Raw genomic sequence first — 24,821 nt, 5'->3', positions numbered from 1 at the left:
GAAAAGTAGCTTAATGTAATTTTCTTTCCTCTATAGCTTTCACTACATCTAACTTGAGACTTTTCTCTCTACATGTGTTTCTAGATCATGTGTTGTAAAATACTTACACCAATTTTGGTTCTCACATTTTAGTCTAATTATTATGTCCATAAGCATGAATAGTTGTGTTAGGTGAAAATAAACATATTACCTTCACTTAGTTAATCTTATAGATATTTAGGTTTTCCTTAGTGATTTTATCTACATAATGTCGGGAATGGCAGATACAATCTACTGTTATGTCTACCAATACAAAAAAATATTGTGTCCAGTTTTTCCTTTCCTTTAGAAATATTAGGATTTCTAAACAAAATCAGCATTTTTAACTGCAAAAAAAGTAATAAAGATATATAAAACAGGCCTCACATACTCATTTCTCGTTTTTGTAACTATATTTGTATTTAGGCTATGTATAAAAAGAAATCATTAACTAATTCTCCCTTGTTATATATATTTTAATTACTTTTTTTTCCAGAATCAAAAGTGCTTAGAAATAGCCACCTTTAACTTCATAAGATTTATGATACACCTACTATATGTGTGACACTTTGCCAGATATGGGGATGGTGTTAAACAAATAATTCCAAGTCAGTGTTGGTACACACTTACAAATGAATGTCTAGATTAAACTGGGTGTTTAGAGGAAAGTAGGAAAACTGTGTTTAAAGTAGTTCCAAAAACATTTAAGCCAAGCCTCAGAGACAGAAGGAGTTGACCATTGAAACATGTCAAAGAGCAGCGGAACTTTGCAGAGAGGAATCTGTGAATGAGAGTGACAGTGATAAAATCAGCCAAACTCCCTCTCACTGCAAAGACTAGAATATTTTGATGTCTTTTGAGATTTAGAGAGAATATTTAGGTTATTATAGAACTAAGTCTTTTTCTTTCTTTTCTTATTTTATTTTATTTATTTATTTATTTATTTATTTATTTATTTATTTATTTATTTTGAGATAGGGTCTCACTCTGTCGCCCAGGCTGGAGTGCAATAGTGTAATCTCAGTTTACTGCAACCTCTGATTCCTGGGTTCAAACGATCCTCCCATTTCAGCCTTCTAAGTAGCTGGAACTGCAGTCATGTACCACCATGCCCAGCTAATTTTTGCAGTTTTTATATAGATGATGTTTTGCCATGTTACCCAGGCTGGTCTCAGACTCCTAGGCTCAAGTGATCTGCCCACCTCAGCCTCCCAAAGTGTTGAGATTACAGGCTTGAGCCACTGCTCCTGGCCTTCTTGAACAGAAAATTTTTATTCAAAAATTATATAGGAAGTTTTAAATATATTGAGCATAGTGTATGTTAATGTTCTCCCATTCCCAGGGTGTCATGATAATCAAGTCAAAGGCCAAGTTCGTGAAGCTACATGCTCCATCAGGCAAGAGAGTATAATAATAGAAGTCTTACTAGGAGATTCATTAATTTGTTTTTTATTTATTATTTCATGAAATATTTATTCCATGGAAATTAAGCTAGGTGTCAGGAACACAAAGGTATACTGTGTTTATTCAGGGGACGTAGGCCAATACGCCAGTGACAACAACATGTCAAGAGTGCCAGTGGAGGTAAATCCAGAGATTGGTTGCTTAATCATCTCTACATCTCTCCAAAATGCTGTCCCACTTCTCAGACAACATTTGAAATGTTCAAAGAAAGCTGATTTCTTTCCCTCCTCATTACCTTTATTTTTTCTAATGACATAATCTACATAACTCATATTACCATGCTATTTCCATAATCTATGAAATTTAAGCCATTAATAGTATTTTTTTAGCTAGGATGAATTATAGACATTAGTGCTTTCAATTTTTACTTGGTGTGTGCATGTGTGTTTGTATGTGTGTGGCGGTGTGTTGGTACTTCTATATGCAATGTATGTGAGATTATTTAGTATTGTTCTAGATTGTGGTTTTACCCCATTTTATGCCTCTTTTTTGGAAATGAAATACCACTATACTCCAAAACTTAGGAATAAGCTTCAGTTTCTGTTCCTTGTAATTACTAGAATTTTTAAGTAATTTTCATATGCAAAAATCAACTCAAGGTGGATTAAAGACTTAAATGTAAAACCCAAAACTGCAGAAACCCTAGAAGAAAACCTAGGCAATACAATTCAGGACATAGGCACAGACAAAGATTTCATGACAAACACACCAAAAGCAATTACTAAAAAAGCAAAAATTGACAAATGGGATCTAATTAAACTAAAGAGCTTCTGCACAGCAAAGAAATTATCAACAGAGTCAGACAATCTATCAAATGGAAGAAAATTTTTGTAATCTATCCATCTGACAAAGGTCTAATATCCAACATCTCTAAGGAACTTAAACCAATTTGTAAGAAAAAAAAACTACCCCATTAAAAAGTAGGCAAAAGACATGAACAGACATTTCTCAAAAGAAAATATACATGCAGCCAACAAACATATATAAAAAAGCTCATCATCACGGGTCATTAGAGAAATGCAAATCAAAATCACAATGAGATACCATTTCACATCAGTCAGAATGACTATTATTAAAAACTCAAAAAACAACAGATGCTGGTGAGGTTGTGAAGAAAAAAGAATGCTTTTACACTGTTGATGGGAGTGTAAATTAGTTTAATCATTGTGAAAGAGAATGTGGCAATTTCTCAAAAACCTAGAGGCAGAAATGCCATGTGACCCAGCAATCCCATTACTGGCTATATATCCGAAGGAATATTAATTGTTCTATTATAAAGATACATGCACACATGTGTTCATTGCAGCACTATTCACAAATAGCAAAAACATGAAATCAACCTAAGTGCTCATCAATGATAGACTGGATAAAGAAAATGGGGTCCATATAGGCCATTGAATACTATGCAGCCAATAAAAGGAATGAGGTATGTCCTGCACAGGGACATGGATATATATGTATATATTATATAAAGGGGACTTTATTAAGTATTAACTCACACTATCACAAGGTCACACTATAGGCCATCTGCAGACTGAGGAGCAAGGAGAGCCAGTCCAAGTTCCCAAACTGAAGAACTTGGAGTCTGACATTTGATGGCGGGAAGCATCCAGCATGGGAGAAAGACATAGACTGGAAGGTGAGACCAGTCTCTCTTTTCACATTTTTCTGCCTGCTTATATTCTAGCCATGCTGGCAACTGATTAGATTGTGCCCACTCAGATTAAGGGTGGGTCTGCCTTTCCCAGCCCACTGGCTCAAATGTTAATCTCTTTTGGCAGCACTCTTACAGACACATCCAGGATCAATACTTTGTATCCTTCAGTCCAATCAAGCTGACACTCAGTATTAACCATCACACACGTGTTTTGATTTATATGTGGGAGGTGAATGATGAGAATACATGGACTCATGTTGGGGAACAACACACACTGGGGCTTGTCAGAGAGTGGAGGTGGGAAAAGGGAGAGCATCGGGATTAGCTATATATAAATCAAAATGCGTGTGTGATGGTTAATACTGGGTGTCAACTTGATTGGATTGAAGGGTACAAAGTATTGATCCTGGGATGATCTGTGTAGCAAATCACCATGGCACATGTTTACCTATGTAACAAACCTGCACATCCTGCACATGTACCTCCAAACTTAAACTAAAAGTTGGAAAAAATAGTAATAATTTTTATAATTAGCTTTTGTAATTTTAATTAATTCTCATTTATTAATTTTTTTGTAAATTTAATTAATTTGATAATTACTAAATATTTAGGAATTATATATGAGAAGACCATTCAAAAATTTTAACCAGACAAATAAAGGAAAGCCAAAGTCCCCTAACTACTAGTTAGAGGTTTCTTGTAAAATTGCTGTATTTATTGTGCCAAAGAAAAGATGTGTTCAAAGGTAATAGGTACCTGTCAAAATGACATAGGAACCAGCTTTGAGGGGCTCCCACTAGCCATATGTGGGACAATTGTAGCCTCAAAATATGGCAGTAAAAGATTATAACCACTAGAATAAAATAAGAACCCTTGAATCCATAATGATATAAACAAATGAATAAGTGAATAAAAGTTGAAAAGAAGAAAAAGCTTTTTTTAACAGCCAATTCCAACTAATAGTAAAATAAATGATAACATTAAATTTTCTTAGATAAGGATCGTCAACAGATGTTAAGATTAATATGTAAAAGTGATGTAAAAGAAAATGTTTATAGTTTCAATATATCTGTATACTTTATACTTATCCCCTGCAAAGGGAAGACAGTAACTTTGTAATGGAGAAATGGCAAAATCACCACCCTAACCAAATGGTCAATGGGCAAAGCAACATCATGTGCCTCCTGTTGTAGTGCATGGAGATGATACAACATCCCTTCACTAATCTTTTACCAGAAATGCATAACCTGAATATAATTATGAAGAAACATCCGATAAACCCTAATAGAAAGACATTATATGCAATAACTAACCTACATTCCTCAAAAAATGTCAAAGTCAAGAAAAATAAAGACCAACAAACTGTTCAAAGTTAAAGGGACCAAAGAGAAAACTAAATTCCACATGTGAGTTCAGGTTTGATAGGAGAGGGAGAGAAAAGAAAGGGAAGGGAGGAAAGGGAAAGAAGGAGAGGGTTAAAGAGGGGAGAGTAAAAGGTATTATGTTGGAGATATGGTTGAAGTGTAGACAGTAGTTCTTTCTACTATGTTTTACGTTTCAAAATACTGAAAGTATTCAAAAGTTTTAAAATCACTAAATCTGTCAGAATAGCTTTTAATGGAGAAGACTATAATATTAGCAGCATATAATAAATACCAGGTTTTCCTAGTCATTCATTAGGGTGATATTTATTCTCTCAAAAAAATTTGAGATACTAGAAATAAAATATGGAAAATAATCTAGTCTAGTCAACATTCTTACTAAATTATCTTGTCATTTTTATACATTACCCAGACCTTATCTTGTATCTTTCTATTATTTGTGTCTGTCTCAGGGATCAGCTAGTGTGAAATTAAAGACCATAGCATCCCTCTTTCCCACTCAGACCCAGCTATTTGCAGTTGACCCTTGCTACCTCTTTTACGATGATCAGATTTCTCACATATCACTTCTCTCTCTCTCTCTCTCTCTCTCTCTCTCTCTCTCATTCTCTCTCTCCCTCATTCTCCCTCATTCTCACACTGTTTTTGAAGGAGATGGCTTTTTTTCTACTCTCTTTTTCCGATAGCCTAAAAATTGCATCATTTTTGTGTATTAGCAATTTTTAAAAAACTATCCTAAAGTAATGAATTGTCAGCAAATCAAGACACAATGTCCTCTATTTCATATCATCATAGTATTCTGGTTCACGAAACTGTTTTTATTACAATACAATCCAATTAAATGTTTGGTTTCAATTCTAAGAAACTATCTACAGTGAATACAAACATGTTCCTTACCCTTAATAGAATTCCTTAAATTTGTTTATTGTTTAACAAAATACTCTTACTCTACCTGAAACTAAGAGGGCAACATACATATATGTTAAATATATGTGTGTGTGTGTGTGTATATATATGTTGCCCTCAGTGCATACATGTGTGTGTGTGTATGTGTGTGTGTATATATATACATATATATATTGTTTTTTTTTCTTTCCAACTTTTATTTTAGGTTCAGTGGGTGTATGTGCAGATTTGTTACATGGATAAATCGCATGTCAAGTCATGATTTTGTTCTTTTCTATGGCTGCACATATTTCCACAGTGTATATATACTACATTTTGTTTATTCAATTCACCACTGATGGGTATCTATGTTGATTCCATGTCTTTGCTATTTGAATAGTGCTGCAATGAACATACATGTGCATGTGTCTTTATGGCAAAACTATTTATATTCCTTTGAGTATATACCTAGTAGTGCGATTACTAGGTTGAACAGTATTTCTATTTTAAGTTCTTCAAGAAATCTCCAAACTGCTTTCTACAGTAGCTGAACGAGTATACTTTCTACCGGGAGTGTATAAGCATTCCCTGTGCTTCACAACCTTGCCAGCATATTATTTTTTGAACATATGTATTTTGAGATGTCTTGCCAACTCCTTTCCATGGAATAGTTTAAAAATGTGGTAAATTTTACCCTATTTTGTATATTATAAATATTTAACTTTTTGTAATTCTTAAAAGCTTTTTTCTTTTAATTCTTCTTGACTTCATATTTTTTTTCAGTACAAATGGATGAGTGGTTTATTCTATTTAATGAAATAGGTGATAATAAAGAAAATGTCAAATTCAGTTAGTTAATTATAGCCAAAGTATTTTATACAACATATATTAAGCTCCTTGCATACTAAAAACATTCTCTCTTTTATTTTATTTATTTATTTTTTTTTTGAGACAAAGTCTCTGTCACTCATGCTGGAGTGCAGTGGCACAATCTTGGCTCACTGCAAGCTCCACCTTCTAGGTTCACGCCATTCTCCTGCCTCAGTCTCCTGAGTAGCTGGGACTATAGGCGCCTGCCACCACACCCGGCTAATTTTTTGTATTTTTCGTAGAGACAGGGTTTCACCGTGTTAGCCAGGATGGTCTCGATCTCCTGACCTCGTGATCCACCCGCCTCCACCTCCTAAAGTGCTGGGATTACAGGCGTGAGCCCACCATGCCCAGCCACATTATCTCTTTTAATAATGATAATTTTATGGGATGGATACTATTATTAATATTGTCTATTAGAAAACCAAAACTCAGAGGGACTAGCTAATTGACACAGTAATTTGCTCACAAACCTATGTTAGTCTGTTTGTGTTGCTATAAAGGAATACCTAAGGCTGGATAATCTATAAAGAAAAGAGATTTATTTGGCTCATGATTCTGCAGTTCTGTACGAGAAACATCACACTAGCATCTACTTCTGGTGAGAGCCTCTGGCTTCCACTCAGGGCGGGAGGCAAAGAGGAACCACTTTTTTTTGTAAAAAAAAAAAGAAATATATTGTAATGTCATATGAGGAGGGGAACAAGCCATTCATAAAGGATCTGCTCCCATGACCCAAACTCCTCCTAATAGGCCCCACCTCCTACACTGGGGATCAAATTTCAACATGAGATTTGGAGGAGACGGATATCCAAACTATACCAACATCCTGGTTATTCCACTAAGTCTGGCTGTCTTTTTGCCACACTAAATGTTGAAGGAGTCTCAACAGTCTCTCAAACTTTAGGACCTTGACCTGTATTCTAGACCAATATTCTGGGATAGCCTACTGGGCCACGTGTCCTCTTATCTCATCTCGGATAAGCCCCATCCAGGATTGTCCTATTTTTCTCTCTTCAAAGCTAATGCCACCCACACTGCATCTTAGAGTACTTTCCCTCAAGATTGGCTGCTGAGAGGGATTTTTCTTAAGTTCTCACTTCACTGCTGCCATCTAAGAAAGATAATAGACTTACTTCATTTGGAAAGTTTAATTGTTAGTCTTCATGTGTTAATAGAAAATTATAACATTAATACTGTCCTTCATTCAGCAAACATGTATATAATGACTATTTGGGGACAATTGCAGTGGATAGAAATTGTAGTCCAGAAAAAAAATAAAGAATATGAATGACTTATAAATACTACATTACAAAGCACACATACATACACACAGGTTACAACGGAAACACTTAAGAGAGATAAAAATAAATATTGAACAGTTAGAAAATTGCAAAATAGGTTTAGTTTTTATTGTTCCTGAAGCTACATAGTATAATTCTGAAGTATATATTTCCTGAGGACCTTTCTCATATGATAGACATTGTTGTTTCTTTAATGTCATGCTTTGAAGTGCACTGTGTCTTTAAATCACTAGACATATTCCCACACAATCAGAGCGATTAGAAATGAAGAATGTGATTTCTTTTGACTCAAAAGTCCTTTTAGAAGGGATATTTCTTCTTTCTTCACTTCTTTGTGAGAGCAGTTATTCAAAATGCACAGGAACTTTGTGAACTTTGATACCAGGTTTGTTGTCCAGATACACATAGACAGGAAGTACACAATAGCCTAAAGAAGGGAGTGCTGGATAAGCTTTTCTTTTTTTTTTTTTTTTAAATTTATTTATTATGATTAAACTTCAAGTTGTAGGGTACATGTGCACAACGTGCAGGTTTGCTACATATGTATACTTGTGCCATGTTGGTGTGCTGCACCCATCAACTCGTCATTTACATCAGGTATAACTCCCAATGCAATCCCTCCCCCCTCCCCCCTCCCCATGATAGGCCCCGGTGTGTGATGTTCCCCTTCCCGAGTCCAAGTGATCTCATTGTTCAGTTCCCACCTATGAGTGAGAACATGCGGTGTTTGGTTTTCTGTTCTTGTGATAGTTTGCTGAGAATGATGGTTTCCAGCTGCATCCATGTCCCTACAAAGGACACAAACTCATCCTTTTTTATGGCTGCATAGTATTCCATGGTGTATATGTGCCACATTTTCTTAATCCAGTCTGTCACTGATGGACATTTGGGTTGATTCCAAGTCTTTGCTATTGTGAATAGTGCTGCAATAAACATACGTGTGCATGTGTCTTTATAGCAGCATAATTTATAATCCTTTGGGTATATACCTAGTAATGGGATGGCTGGGTCATATGGTACATGTAGTTCTAGATCCTTGAGGAATCGCCATACTGTTTTCCATAATGGTTGAACTAGTTTACAATCCCACCAACAGTGTAAAAGTGTTCCTATTTCTCCACATCCTCTCCAGCACCTGTTGTTTCCTGACTTTTTAATGATCGCCATTCTAACTGGTGTGAGATGGTATCTCATTGTGGTTTTGATTTGCATTTCTCTGATGGCCAGTGATGATGAGCATTTTTTCATGTGTCTGTTGGCTGTATGAATGTCTTCTTTTGAGAAATGTCTGTTCATATCCTTTGCCCACTTTTTGATGGGGTTGTTTGTTTTTTTCTTGTAAATTTGTTTGAGTTCTTTGTAGGTTCTGGATATTAGCCCTTTGTCAGGTGAGTAGATTGCAAACATTTTCTCCCATTCTGTAGGTTGCCTGTTCACTCTGATGGTAGTTTCTTTTGCTGTGCAGAAGCTCTTTAGTTTAATGAGATCCCATTTGTCAATTTTGGCTTTTGCTGCCGTTGCTTTTGGTGTTTTAGACATGAAGTCTTTGCCCATGCCTATGTCCTGAATGGTACTACCTAGGTTTTCCTCTAGGATTTTTATGGTGTTAGGTCTAACATTTAAGTCTCTAATCCATCTTGAATTAATTTTCGTATAAGGAGTAAGGAAAGGATCCTTAAGATGCAGACCCAGAAAACACTAACAGCCTTAAATTGTGGCGAAGAATATGGGCTTGGTGATGCGAGCTGGAACTGGGGATTACATTTTCCCTAGTATCTTGGGGCATTCTTTTTTTTTTTTTTTAATTTTTATTTATTTATTTATTTATTTATTTTTATTATTATACTTTACGTTCTAGGGTACATGTGCATACTGTGCAGGTTTGTTACATATGTATACTTGTGCCATGTTGGTGTGCTGCACCCATCAACTCGTCAGCACCCATCAACTCGTCATTTACATCAGGTATAACTCCCAATGCAATCCCTCCCCCCTCCCCCCTCCCCGTCATAGGCCCCCGTGTGTGATGTTCCCCTTCCTGAGTCCAAGTGATCTCATTGTTCAGTTCCCACCTATGAGTGAGAACATGCGGTGTTTGGTTTTCTGTTCTTGTGATAGTCTGCTGAGAATGATGGTTTCCAGCCGTATCCATGTCCCTACAAACGACACAAACTCATCCTTTTTTATGGCTGCATAGTATTCCATGGTGTATATGTGCCACATTTTCTTCATCCAGTCTGTCACTGATGGACATTTGGGTTGATTCCAAGTCTTTGCTATTTCACATTCTTGAAATGCGAATGGTGTATGTGATGCAGAGCTAAGTAAATCAGGACCCTTTTTTCTAACTATTACAACCTAAATTGGGAAGAAATCTGGTTAAAATAAATACTTTGGTCTTATTTGGGGGAAGAAGTCACAGGAAGTTAAAATTGAGTGTAATATAGAAGGAATAATCTCACCTCTTTACCCTGGAGATGGTAACACTTTGGAATTTGGAAACTGAAAACCAAAGAAATAGCTATAGGTATTTTCTTTCCAGGCATCTATTTACAGTCATCTTCTTATTTCCCACTGTACTCCCCCATGTCCAGCTGTCAGTGATCAGAAGCCATGAGCAGCAACACAGTGTGTTATTTCTAAGGCAAGTCATTAAAGAGCAGATTATCTTAGAACAAATTAATAAGTAGATTCACCAAAACATAAAATTTTGGAAATACCACGAAGTTGTTTGATGTTAAGATATTGACCTCATTTCAGAGCCAGGTTTTTTTTTTTTCCAAAAGATACACACAAAATGGAAATTGTTTTTACTTTGTCCTTCATTGCTTTCTAAGAAGAATTTAGACAGTAACCTTCAAGGGAACACAATAGCAAGGAAGCTAGCTGTATATGGCGAATAATTAAATGCTGTGTGTGTGTTCTTTTCCCTCACACAGACCCCAACTTGTCCAATTTGGAGAATTTTTTTATTATTATGGTAAAAAAAAAATTAACATTAAGTTTATCATTGTTACCATTTGTAAATATACAGTGCAATAACTATATTAATATATTAAGTATATTCACATTGTTTAGCAATAGATCTCTAGAACTTTCTCATACAGCACTGAAACTCTATACTCATTAAATACTAATTCCCCCTTCCCCTCTCTCCACAGCTCTTGGTAGCCACCTTTCTAATTTCTCTTTCTATGATTGTGACTACCTTAGATATTTCATATGAGTAGAATCCGACAGTATTTGCTTTTTTTGTGACTGGCTTATTTCACATAGCACATTGTCTTTAGAGGCTCATCCATGTTGTAGCATGTAACAAGATTTGCTTCTTTTTTAAAGTTACACGATATCGCATCATATGTATATCTTCTTTATCTGTGTTTTCTTTATGTGTTCATCTGTCAATGAACACTTGGGTTGCTTCCCCTTGGCCATTATAAATAGTACTTAGATGAACATGGACTTACACATTTCGTGTTGGAATCCTACTTTGAATTCTTTTGTATATATACATATATATGTGTGTGTGTATATATATATATACACACACACACATAGAAGAAAGATGCTGAATCATATATTAATCCTATGCTTAATTTTTTGAGTAATCTCCAAACTATTTTTGATAAAGGCTACATGTTTTACATTCTTACCAAAACAAGGGTTGCAAATCTCCTACATCCTTGCCAACACTAAATATTTCCTAGTTTTTGATAGTAGTCATCCTATAGGTGTGAGCGGATACTACAGTGTGGGTTTGATTTGCATTTTTTAATGACTTGTAATGTTGAATATCTTTTCATGTGTTTATTGTCCATTTGTATATCTCTTTGAAGAAATGTCTATTTAAGTTCTTTGCCCATTTTTTAATTAGGTTATTTGGGTTTTTTGTTGTTGTTGTTTACTTGTAAAAATTTCTGGATATTAATGCTGTATCAGATACATAATTTGCAATTGTTTTTTCCCATTCTGTTGGTTTCCTTTCATTCTGTTGTTTTTTTGATGCGCAGATGTTTTGAAGTTTGGTGTAGTCTTATTTATTTTTTATTTTGTTTCTTGTGCTTTTGGTTTAATATCCAAGAAATCATTGCCTAATCTAATTTCCTGAAATTTTTAATACATGTTTTATTTTAGGAGTTCAATAGTTTTGGATTTTTTCATTTTGAGTTAATTTTTGTATGGTGTATGCTGAGAGTCCAACTTTATTGATCTGTATCTGGATATCCAGTTTACCCAGTATCATTTGTTGAAGAAACTGTTCTTTTGCCATTGTATAGTCTTGGCACCTTTGTCAAGAATCATTTGGCCATATATGCCTAATTGTAGGGATTTTAATACATTATATTTTAAACAATTTTGACTCAAACAGAAATAAAGGGAAACTAATCACATTCTAGCATGAGGATTTTATTTCCATATAGCCATGTCACCCCATTAGAAGAGAATATTTTTCAAACGTGAGTAGTGACAGATAGAAGGAATACTTACTTGCTGAAAGTTTGGAGGTTAATTGACCAGTTATAATGATTTCAAGGGTCTAAGAAGAAAGGAGGAGGACCTGGAATAAGTCCGTGACATAAAGTTTAAAGCACGAGACAGAGGCAGAATGCAGAGGAAGACATGACTGAACGTGGCAACTGAAAAGATAAGGAGAGTTAGCACATAGGATTTCTAGTTGGATTTTTAGCTGGATGAATTCAAGGTTTTGTTTCCACAGTTTTAAATCCTTTTATGTTTGAGATACAAAGTCCTTAAAGAGTTATTTTTTTGATCCGTATTCCCAAGTCCCTAGAAGGACATCTCACTATCATTCAGAGTCTCATGTCTGCAAGGCTGGGTCTTTAATACTCAGTACGGTCTCTATTTTGAAATACTTAGCAATGTGACTCGAAGAACAAACCACAGTCATCTGTATCCAGGCAACAGCATTGATAAACACTGCAAATTTCTTTTCTACCTTATAGCTTGAGCTACATAATGTGGGCTAAAAATAATACTGTATTCTATTCAGTGTTTCTAGAAATTAACAACTATAAACATAGACACTCAAATATGTTCCTACCTTAAAAAAGAAGGAAGCACGGCTACAGTATAGAATCACTGTCATCTTACATTTCTGACATTCTAGTTGTCATCTCAAATGTAAATAGTCTGCATTCTTTTTTTTTGCTTTTAGCATTCTAAAGATATTTGTACATGGTTGTTTGATTGTATTGTAAAAGACCTAAGTATAAATTGGGTCAACCAATAAACCGCAGGGCTACTGCCAGACAATTTAAATTAGCTCCTTTCACACTCCTTAGGGTCTGCCTATCAGAAAGTTATCTGAGTTCCATAGACAACAGTAACCTAAGCCAATACCTTGGTCACAGTAATTATCTGTTTTTATTTATTTTCCTCTTGTCCAATTTATTTCAGGCCTGGTCTTATTTTTCCATTACAAGAGCCTGCGCACCCATGTGCAATTACCTGGTTTCTCTCTAGCACTTGAAACTAACTCTTGTTGCCAGATCAGGTAAACAGAAAACTCAAACTAAGCCTGCTCAGTAGATGTAATCAACTCAGTAGAACTAGTAGTTTCATGTAGGAACCACAAATGGAAATGTTTTTTGATACACTGAGTTTTTAGGTGGGAAGACTGGTATTAAATAAATTCTGTTTGAATAAATAGGTGAATGACAATTGTAGTAGATATATGAATCAGTCAAATAATTTTTAGCATAATTGCAATTATGAATTTGGGAGTTAGCCTTAAGTTTAAAATTACTAATTGTTAAAGTTTTATATTCCTGAGTCAAGTAAATTAAGTAGTTGAATTTTGGGGGGGATAATTTTGTGCATTTTTCTGAAAAGGAAAAGAGTTTGTTTTATAGTCATTATTACTCTATTTTACAAAAACAATAATATGTCAATGTGTTACTACAATAATTAGTCACACATCCCAGAAACTTAAAATGAGTGTCAAGAAAAGTGAGATAAAGTAGTGACTATCTGTTGAGAATTATTTAAGTGACATTAAAGGAAAAGCCTTCTTCTCCAAAGTAATCACGAAGTGAGGACTCTGCAAAATTGAGTTCCCCAATGACTGGACTATAGTTGAGCACTTCAATGTAAAGTTTCAGCTAGAGTGATCTGAAATAGTGATGCTGTTAAGGACATAACAGCTAAGTCAATTTAAAAAGAACTTTAAATGACTGCTTCACTAGATAGCAAGGTATAAAGAATGCTGCCAGTGTACATCACTTGGGTAATTAGCAAACTGTATCTCTTTTGAGACAGCAATTTAACTTTCCTCATTTTGTGCCTTTAACTTAGCCACAGGATGTTATACCATCAGTAATCAAAAAATCTGTGCAAGTATATATCTCTCTACCAGGTCTGAAGACATGTTATTTGCTTGGTCAGCGGCCTTAATAAAGACAGCTGCTATCAGTTTTTCATAAAATAAAACCCAACGTGGTCTTCTAAATTCACTCTAATGATCAGTTAGTTTCAGATAGATGATATGGATGGATGAATGGATAGACGGATAAATAGATAGATAGATAGATAGATAGATAGATAGATAGATAGATAGATAGATGACATACACATGAAATACACTAGAATCAGGAGTAAGATAAATTCAGTACTGAAGGGTAAAAATGGAGCTTGACTGAGTAATCTTGGACATTTTGAGGCTACAACACAATAACTTCTACCCAATGGTTTACTCCATTTTCTATGCTGTGGTTTAATAATGACATTTTTGAACTGAATTTATTTTGTTTAAAACTCTTTCTTGAATATATTACAAGACTTCTTTAGACTATGTATCAAGTAGAAGTTACTCTTCAGAGGAACTTTTTTTTTTTTTTTACAGCACTTATATAAACACAAAGCTATTTGACTAAAGAGTGCATCTATAACTGGAATTATAGAGGGGATATAATTTAGTTAATGTAGAAATAATTGTCTTATTACCATGGTTCTCTACATGCTACACATTGGATGATGATTATTTTATGAGTAAGTCAATTCTGTATGGATGTAAAGATTCATTTGAAAGTAAGTGGAGTAATTTGAACGTAACTGCAATTATTTTTGCACCAACCTAATAACAAGAGTATTATGTTCTTATTCTTTCACTCACTCTCTCTCTTTCTTACACACACACACTGACACACACACATCCTTTTTCCTTCAAGAGTTTCTCTATCTAATGTAGAGTAATCCTTCCATAATATTGTTTTCAGAGTTCTTGCCAATAGTCTGTCTTTATAGACCAAAACATTTGTAAGGGTGTCTTTCAGAAATGTAAACTAATAATTCTGTCTTATACCAAAGTTGATGTGATAGTAAATAGTGTTAAAAGAGTTCCCTGGCATGCTTCTCTTTTGTATTTTCTTGTCCTCTAATTTATATGCATATTGAGTATTTGCACATACTTCTATCTAAGAAGACATCATAAAAATTTCTTTAAATTATTATGCAAATTCAATAAAAGAGAATGGGTATGACCAGAAAAATTTGTTTATTTGAACTGTATTTTTTACAATTTTAGTCTTAAGGAAAGTTAGCATTTTCAGGATTCCACAAACACAGAGACACATACATACACAATGAGTTAGAGACTGCAGTTTTATTTCTTAGAATTTTTGATCTTGTAGGAAAAGAATAACTAAGCTCTTTCATTTCTTCAAAGTTTTCAAAATTATTCAGGAGGATTTGTCTTCATCTATTCCTTTCTACAATGATCCTAAAGAATTTCTTATCCATATATTCAGTTTGATTATGGATTTATTTGCTAACCTGATAGGTAGTGTTATCATGGTTTTGTTTTCATAAATGTAATCGATGTCTTAGCTTATTTGACAAAAAGATATATTTCAAATCGAATAAAATAATTTTTATCACAAACATTGACCCATTATATTGAATTTCTATAATAAGTCTCCAGTAACAGAATTAATTTTTTAAAAATTGGTTCTATAAATTTGTTGAGATTGGAAATTATATCCCTGAATATAATCAATTTATATCTAATAGGACTGTAAATATTTTCTACATACATAAGATTGAGTATTTTATGAAACACTTTCTACATTTTCATTTATACTAAATGCAGAAATATATTAGAGAATAGATGTTTATTTTACAAGTTATAATAAACACACTATAAAAGCTATTAGGTCAGCTAAATGAGTGAATATGTTTAAGATATTGTTAAGTAATATGTTTGACTCTCCCTTCTACAACTTTCATAGGTAAAACAGTTACTCAGATCTTAGTGCCACAATATTTTTTCTATCTGTCTTCTTTTTTTCAATTGCCTTTGCCATTCTGTCAGTTCAGATCCTTAAATTCTCTCCCCTGCCTCCGTTTTCTCTCCCGCTCATTTTCAGATTCACCTCATTTTCCACTCATTTTCAGATTTACTACAAAGCAGAGCTTTGAACATTCCAGAAATATATGTCTGAACTTTTCAAAAACCTTCAATTATTCTACACCATTTGCTAATTGAGTAGCTCCCCTCAGTTTGGCATTTAAAGTAGTCCTAACCGTGTCCTCAAGTCATCTCTGGCACAGTAATTCTTTCTTAATCATTGATCATCATTGATAAAAATGTACATAGTCATATACATGCAGAGTTCTATATAATTTTATGGAGTTTACCAAACCTTTCTCTACAAGTCTTAGAGAAATACCCGCCTGCTCTACACATTTCCATCCTGCTACTCTGCCACACATGCCTAACATTTCAACCACGTTCGATGACAAGCAACTTGAGGACAGACATGGTGTTTTCTGCAAAATGCACATTTACATAAGCCCCATGATACTATCCAAATGTCTCCACTGAGTAACTTGGCCCCTGGAATGTCTTTCCTCAGGTTTTCAGAATGTTTGCATTCCCTTTATCTGCCCCTGTTATCTGTTACCTGGATACGTTGGGAAGCATTTGGAGAAGATAAATGTCATTTTTCAGATTTCAGTCACTGCTATTCTTGCTAAAGTAAATTCTTTTATTATGGTAGGAAATAATCTTTACTAATGAACTTGGACTGTCCTTACCTTGATTAATATAGGCTTCGTTTGTATTTAAATTTGATGTCTATTTGGTTCATGTCAGCTCAAAAGGTGTTTTTCAAATTTATATTTTTCAGGTTTCTTGAGTACAGGGGATCAGGCTGCAAAGGGGAACTATGGACTCCTTGATCTCATACAAGCTTTAAGATGGACTAGTGAAAACATTGGATTCTTTGGTGGTGACCCCTTAAGAATCACTGTTTTTGGATCTGGTGCTGGGGGTTCATGTGTCAATCTGCTGACTTTATCCCATTATTCTGAAGGTAACCGTTGGAGCAATTCAACCAAAGGTATTATGCAGGTTGCAAATTTTGACAATTTTGGTGTCTGCATGCCACCACCATCAATAGTATGTGATGCTCTGTATATTTCTCTGTTCAAACTGAGTGTTAGGTTGAACTCAATATCTGTTTAAAGCTTTGTTTCTTCAGCTTTTCTGTGCATGTTTAAATTTTCGTCAAACTCTTTTCTTTGTCTCCTGTGGAGCTTGGTAAGGATGCCCTTTCAAGCACACTTCAGAATAGTTAGCATTACAGTTACTCTTCTTTCCTTTAAAGGGTGATTTGAGGAAAAAATCAGACAAAGACATTCTACAGTTCTGTCATCTTTGTTTATTCAGTGATCAAAATCAAAGATGAGACTTTTTAAATGCAGGGATTGTATATCATCTATTTTCAAGACAATAGACATTTTAAACCCTTTATTAGTATGAAGCTAACGAAGCAGTCGTGAGCTAGTTTGTCTGAAAACATGTGATTTCGCTTGTTGTCTGAGTACAGAATGGACTGTTGATTATTTTGCATGCATGATCCAAAATTGTCAAAGCATCAAGGTCACTGGTAGAGCTTTTGATTAAAAAGAAAAATACATTTGATTCAGTGTTTTTTCTATTTTTAACTCCAAAAGCATTATTTTCCTCCCTAAATTTGGCAAGGCAGCATGGAGTACTGAGGCTGCTGAAATCCATGAAATATTTTTCTCATTTCCATCTTCTGGCTTTGACATATTTTTTCCAAAGTGCCTGTCCAAGGCTTACCATGTTGTTCTTTATGAATTCCATCTCCATTTTACCATGCATAGAATCACCCATTCTGACTGCATTATTAATTTGAAATTTCACAAGAACAGAAGAGTATTGCTGGAGAAATTTGCAAAGCAAATACTTTTTCTGCATTATTTATGTATAATAGAGAGGAAGACAGAGAATATATAAAAACGCAGACCATCTTTTAATTTCTGATCTTTTATTGTCATTTTATATCCAAGAAGAAAGTATATACTGTCAAATATAATTCATGAAGCATCTTAATTTGTAAGGTTGAGTTTTGTGATAGGAACACCAGACATACGATATTTGTTTTTGGTATCAAAAACACATGAGTGTTGAATTTCAAAAGAATAGCCAGTCCTTAAATGAATCTGTGTATTTGGAGAATCATATATAGACTCAATTTATTAACACAGTTTCTATAAGATTTCATTTATATTAGTACAATTCTGATTCAAGATGACAAAATAACACAGATGAACATTTCCAAGAGAGATTTCATCTGTAAAGAAATGGCTTCTTTTGAAATAATAAATTTAGTGGTTTTTAATTAAACAGATTAGATTGTTCTAACCTCAGTATTTTTCCTAATGCTACTATGTAGCTAGAGCAACACTAAGCCACCTATATACAGATTAGATTGTTCTAATCTCAGTATTTTTCGTAATGCCACTATGTGACTAAAGCAACACTAAGCCACCTATATAGGTTTCTCAGGGCCACTTGATCAAAAATTGACATAAAAGCCACCTTTAGCTAGTATAAAATTAGCATTGGTTTAAGAGATGAGTCAGTTAGTTCATCAGCTAACACTGCTAGTCATCAGCTGATGGTGTGGTGAACAGTGGGAAATGGTTATGCAAACTGTTGAAAATACAACATTTTATTATACACTTCAGGGAAGTCTGTCTATCTCTGGAAAAAGACATGAACTTAGGTTTGGCCTAAACCTATCTCCAGACTGAGCTGCCTGATTTTATCAGGAGATGCTCAAAAAAAATCTCTTGAAATCATCAAGCTGATTCTGCCTCCAATGTAGATGTAAACTTTAAAGGCAATAAACCCCACAAAGGGCTGCACCAATGCTCAGGCCTGGATATACCGTAAGTAAACCCCATCTTGCATCCACAGAAGAGGCACTTTCACTAATGATAAAACATATGGTGTTCCCAATACCATCTAGGTGGTATATTTTAGGATATATTGAACATGATGTGCCTTTCCTTCCAAATCTCTTTCAGTATATTTAGTTAATGTTGAGTCCCTGAAATGGGAAAGAATATTATAGAAATCACCAGATCTATTTTAGTTATATAATTTCTATTTATTAATATATTTTCCTGAGCAACTGTTAATAAACAGCTACATAATTTTTAAAATTATCTGCATTTGTATCATTTGCTCTAGCATACTTTGTTCTAGTAAACTAAAAAATGTTTATAAAGATGTCAGAAAACCAAAATAAATGTATATTAATACTGTTAGATTTTTAAAATATCTTTAGAATTATATGGGAACATGTTACAGACATGTTGAATGTATAGGCGTATTAGGTTAAAAAAATCTAAAACTTTCCTTCTAATTCAGACAGTGCTTCAACATCTTTGTGAAAAGAGTTTTTATCTCATTAACACATATGAATAATTAAGCATGTTTTTAAATAACTGAAGCACAAAACTGTATTTGGAAATTGATAATAAATTTAAATATTTAAAAGCAAATAGATAAACTATATTTTTAAAACGGGAATTTTATCAGAAAAATACCTTAATGAGAAGATAAAGTGCGTTTGTAAATTTTAATGACATGCAGCACTTAACAAACTGCATATGGAACCATCATTTACAATTCTTAAATGCAATTAAGTAAAAAGCAGTGGACCATGTGCTTTTCATCTTTTATGATAAAAGTAGTAGTGTACATTCAACAGTGGCAAAAGTTAAATCACACCACACTAAATCTGTCTGCTGATGGTTTTTTCTTTAGCCTAGTGAAAACACTTCAAATGTTATGTCTTCTTCTGAAAGATGAATATTCAGCATACTATGTCTGACATGAAGATTGGAAAGAGTACGTCTAAAGTAATATTCTGTTTTGTGTGAATTCAGGGCCAACCCCAGGGTATAAACAAACAGCCAGCCCCAGTCATTGTGTGAGCCTTCAAGAATTCCTTTTCAAATAACATCTGGTTAAAACAAATATATAGAACTATTTTGAAGGAAGATAGACACAGTCAAGCTAGAGGAAATATTCCAAACAGACAATGTAGAGTCTGTTGAGGACTTGAATAGGAGAAGATTGGCCCCATCTGGTTAATGTTGATGATAAGTATTTACACACTCATTGAAGAACATATTTGGGACTTTGTACCACGACATCTTCTCCTTTTCTTCTTGCCTGCTACCTCTTTGAGGCTTCTTGATCCCTAAAGCAGGTGCCACTCAAAGCAGAAGAATTAGATCCACCTCTCTAATCCACTATACCCTGCAGTTGGCTTTGTGTAATTCCCTTAAGCAAAAATGTCTCTATCTCCCTGTTTCTTGAGTTGTATCTGGGTTTTTATATACATGTCTAAAATATCAGATGTTACTGTTTTATCACAACATTACTCAAAGATCATCTAAAATTCTTTGTTGATTTTCCCATAGGACTTTTTCAACGAGCAATAGCTCAAAGTGGAACAGCCCTTTCCAGCTGGGCTGTTAGTTTTCAACCTGCAAAATATGCTAGAATGTTGGCCACAAAAGTTGGTTGCAATGTTTCAGATACAGTAGAGTTAGTGGAATGCCTACAGAAGAAGCCTTACAAAGAACTTGTTGACCAAGATATTCAACCAGCTCGATACCACATAGCCTTTGGACCTGTGATTGATGGTGATGTAATACCAGATGACCCTCAGATATTGATGGAGCAAGGAGAGTTTCTCAACTACGATATAATGTTAGGAGTGAACCAAGGTGAAGGGTTAAAATTTGTTGAAAATATAGTAGATAGCGATGATGGTATATCAGCTAGTGATTTTGACTTCGCTGTTTCAAATTTTGTTGATAATTTATATGGATATCCTGAAGGCAAAGATGTTTTGAGAGAAACCATTAAGTTCATGTATACTGACTGGGCTGACCGTCATAACCCTGAAACCAGAAGAAAGACATTATTGGCTTTGTTTACGGACCATCAGTGGGTGGCACCAGCTGTAGCCACAGCAGATCTTCACTCAAACTTTGGTTCACCTACATACTTCTATGCCTTTTACCATCATTGCCAAACAGATCAGGTTCCAGCTTGGGCTGATGCAGCCCACGGAGACGAGGTTCCCTATGTCCTGGGAATCCCCATGATTGGTCCTACAGAGTTATTTCCTTGCAATTTCTCCAAAAATGATGTGATGCTGAGTGCAGTTGTAATGACATACTGGACAAATTTTGCTAAAACTGGGTATGTACCTAAGGAATGAAGTTTATTTTTAATAAAAATGTTATTTTAACCATTTTAAAATAATAGATATTTATGCCCAGATAATCTCATATTGGATTAATGCCTGCAATATATTACAATCCCTTATTCAAAATTAATTCTACATTATGGTGTTTTTTAAAGTCATTGCTTTATTATTTCTGGTGTTTTAGAAGCTTGTTAAGAAAGTACATATCTCAATTGCATTACTTAATTGCATATGCTTTTGGTTTTTGAATTATACAAGATTTACTATTGTTCAGCAGTACAAAATATTATTTTATAGTGCTTTGTAATTCACAACACTCTTTCATCCTTCCAACTACCTTTCTGAATCTGGCAGATCAGGTACTATTAATCCCACTTTATAAAAAAGAGACCTGAGGTTCTGGGAGTGTCATAGAGATGGTCACATGTCTGGTATATAGCAGAACCTAGTCTCAACCCTTTATCTACTAATTTAAAATCAAAAATCCTTTCCACTATTCCATGTCATCTCTGCTAGTTTGCCTATGAGACAACTCATATGTATGTGAGTATTTAAATAATTCTTTAAAATCTTTGGGTAGATAGTAGCCCATCTCAGGATAGGCAGAGAGAACAAGAATGTGAGACTTATTGCCTTACATTATTACTCATCGAACAATCTGCCTGGTAGGAGATTTATATTTCTAAATTGACCCAAGTTAATTAAAAAAAAAAATCTAAAGCATTGCTGAGTCATCTCTTTAATTATTATATGTTAAAGTAGTGTGATTTTAAGTAAAAAACAAAATAACTTTATCTTTTCCTTTTTAGTGACCCAAATCAACCAGTCCCTCAAGACACGAAATTCATTCATACCAAACCCAACCGTTTTGAAGAAGTAGCATGGACCAGATATTCCCAGAAAGACCAACTTTATCTCCATATTGGATTAAAACCAAGAGTTAAAGAGCATTACAGAGCCAATAAGGTGAACCTCTGGTTGGAGTTGGTACCTCATCTGCATAATCTCAATGACATTTCTCAGTATACCTCTACAACAACTAAAGTGCCATCAACTGACATCACTTTCAGACCTACGAGAAAAAATTCTGTACCTGTCACGTCAGCCTTTCCCACTGCCAAGCAGGATGATCCCAAACAACAACCAAGTCCATTTTCAGTGGATCAAAGGGACTACTCAACAGAGCTGAGTGTCACTATTGCAGTTGGAGCATCACTGCTGTTTCTGAACATCTTGGCCTTTGCAGCCCTGTACTACAAAAAGGATAAGAGGAGACATGATGTTCACAGGAGATGCAGCCCTCAGCGCACTACTACCAATGATCTAACCCATGCACAAGAAGAAGAAATCATGTCCCTCCAAATGAAGCACACTGATTTGGATCATGAATGTGAGTCCATCCATCCACATGAGGTGGTTCTTCGGACCGCCTGTCCCCCAGATTACACACTAGCTATGAGGAGGTCACCTGATGATGTTCCCTTAATGACACCCAACACCATTACAATGATTCCCAACACCATACCAGGGATTCAGCCCTTACACACATTCAACACATTTACTGGAGGACAGAACAATACTCTGCCCCATCCCCATCCCCACCCCCATTCACATTCAACAACCAGGGTATAGCCAGATAACAGAAACAAACTATTTTTTTGGTGGATTGCAGTAAACGATTACTGAAGATTCCTTGGCTTTCAACCTACAAGACTTACTATTTAAATAAGGAGGAATGTTATGTGAATATACATATCAAGAACTTTGGGGGTTTTGAAAAAAATGAATTGTGTATATACAAATCAACTTTAAAAACAAATTTCAATTGCTTGAAGCAATTGTGCCGAATGATACTTTTTCATTCACATTCAAGAATTAATTTTTTGAAGATTTAAGTTACATAATGGAATTAGGCATGTGGAACACCAAACAGGAAAGAACTATGTCTGAAATATAAAAAATAAAAATAAAAAAACTATGAATATGCACAAGGGACACACCAATGGAATGTCAGATAATTTTCACCAGTTTTTATTTGGAGCCGTTTTATTGTGTAGACCATATTTACACATTTGGATAAGTACACAAAGCGTCAATGCTGTTAATGGCCTTAGCAAAGGCTCATGCTGAAATTTGCCAGTAAAACAAAGAAGTTTAAAGACTGGCAGGTACAACATTATCACATAAGTGCTGTCAGTATAAAGTTGTGGGGATAAAGGAAACTGGATATTTTTAGCACGATGTGCATGATAATTTATATGCTTGGTGGCTGTGCTGCTGATTAAGCCGTAATTAAAATTCTTCTCATCCCATTGGAGTTTTTAATAGAAGCTTCCTCCATCAATTGGCAGAACCTAAAGATTTTAAGGGGCAAAAGTAATTACAATAAAATAATTCACAGTAGTTTCAATATAAAAGGAATTAGTTATTAAAGGTATTTGAAGAAACTATAGGTATAGTGGTGAATACTCGCTGATATGAATCCCAGAAAAAAAATTCCCTGTTTTCAATGTTCTTTTCATTCTCATCTAGATAATTTATAGAACTATAACCCTAATTGGACATGTGGTACAGGATCTATAAGTTGCTGTGTTTTTTTGTTACTCTGTATTTTGTTCCTTTTGGTAAGGTGAAGTGTGTCCAAAGAGTTACTTGCAACAGTCTTTCATGATATGAGGATGCCCCAGTATTAACACTCTGATTATAGTTCTGAGTTCATTGATTTACTCATGCTGCATGACAAAACGTTTACTAATAACAATTCATTATAAAGTTATGTCCCTCTTTACATCACTTATCTTTCTCACTGAGGTTCATTCACTGGAATTTACTCACGCAATCTCAGTAGAGTACAACGTAGATACAGAACCTAGGAGAGTCAACACCTGGAGGATTTTAGTCTTACACATATGTGTGATTTTAAATGAATATTCTCAGACCACAGGAAACTCTTCATCCCCCTGTTGTTTACCAGTAACAGTATATCACAGACCTTTCCAAATGTTTGTATATGTAATCAGATGTACATTTATATTTAAAAAAAAAATGAGATGGACTTAAAGAGCACATCCTGATAAATACTTTCTCTCTTACCTGTACTATATTTCTATTAGACTAAAGTTATGTGATTTTTTTTTTACATTTTTTCAGATGACTAGCAATTTTGATAGTTTATAAGATAATGCAAAGAACTTTCTCTGACAAACTAACTGCAGTAACAGAAACCTTTCTTTTCAGTTACTCTTTTTCAAGAATGAAAGATTATTATACAAAAAAAATTGTATACTACTTGATGGAACCAACTTTGTACATCTTGGCCATGTCACTGGTCATTGTGTGAAATAAAGATAATCTGGATAATGACTATTAGTCCAATGCTAAGAAACATGATCTTTGCTCATTAAAGAGCTAAAATGTTTATTGCTGTTTTGTCTTTCTTTTTTCTAAAAAAAAAAAAGAAAAGAAAAAGAAAAAAAGGAAAAGAAAAACAAAGAAACATGACTGTCTCAAAGAGTAATTTTTCTAGATTAGATCAGTCGGGTTTTTGAAGACATATAGGTAACTTCCACAGAAAACACAAACATGTATTTAAAGGCAAGTCTCATCTAAGATGAAACTCATAAAACTTTAATGTTATAAATTTAAAAGCTCCAGAAATTCATGAAAAAAAGAAAGATTA

The 24,821-nt window shown here is 34.4% G+C and overlaps 1 protein-coding gene across 11 annotated transcripts in view; it reads left to right on the top strand.

Annotated features, from left to right (window-relative positions):
* NLGN1 (neuroligin 1) overlaps window positions 1–24,560 on the top strand; it is an 896,630-nt gene extending 872,070 nt beyond the window's left edge. For 9 of the 11 annotated variants that reach the window (XM_073023458.1, XM_073023456.1, XM_073023459.1 and 6 more), the window contains 3 exons: window positions 16,727–16,939; window positions 20,346–21,135; window positions 21,952–24,560. In XM_073023458.1, coding sequence (XP_072879559.1) covers window positions 16,727–16,939; window positions 20,346–21,135; window positions 21,952–22,774 — 1,826 coding nt within the window. In that variant the 3' untranslated portion in view covers window positions 22,775–24,560. The remainder of the gene's footprint in view (window positions 1–16,726; window positions 16,940–20,345; window positions 21,136–21,951) is intronic. The other 2 variants (XM_037988672.2, XM_037988674.2) reach the window with 1 other exon arrangement.
* Window positions 24,561–24,821: the final 261 nt, after the last annotated feature.

The sequence above is a fragment of the Chlorocebus sabaeus genome, chromosome 15 (genome assembly GCF_047675955.1).
Source record: "Chlorocebus sabaeus isolate Y175 chromosome 15, mChlSab1.0.hap1, whole genome shotgun sequence".
Lineage (NCBI taxonomy): Eukaryota > Metazoa > Chordata > Mammalia > Primates > Cercopithecidae > Chlorocebus > Chlorocebus sabaeus.
Note: the sequence above shows the minus strand (reverse complement) of the source record. Positions and strands in the feature narration are given on the sequence as shown.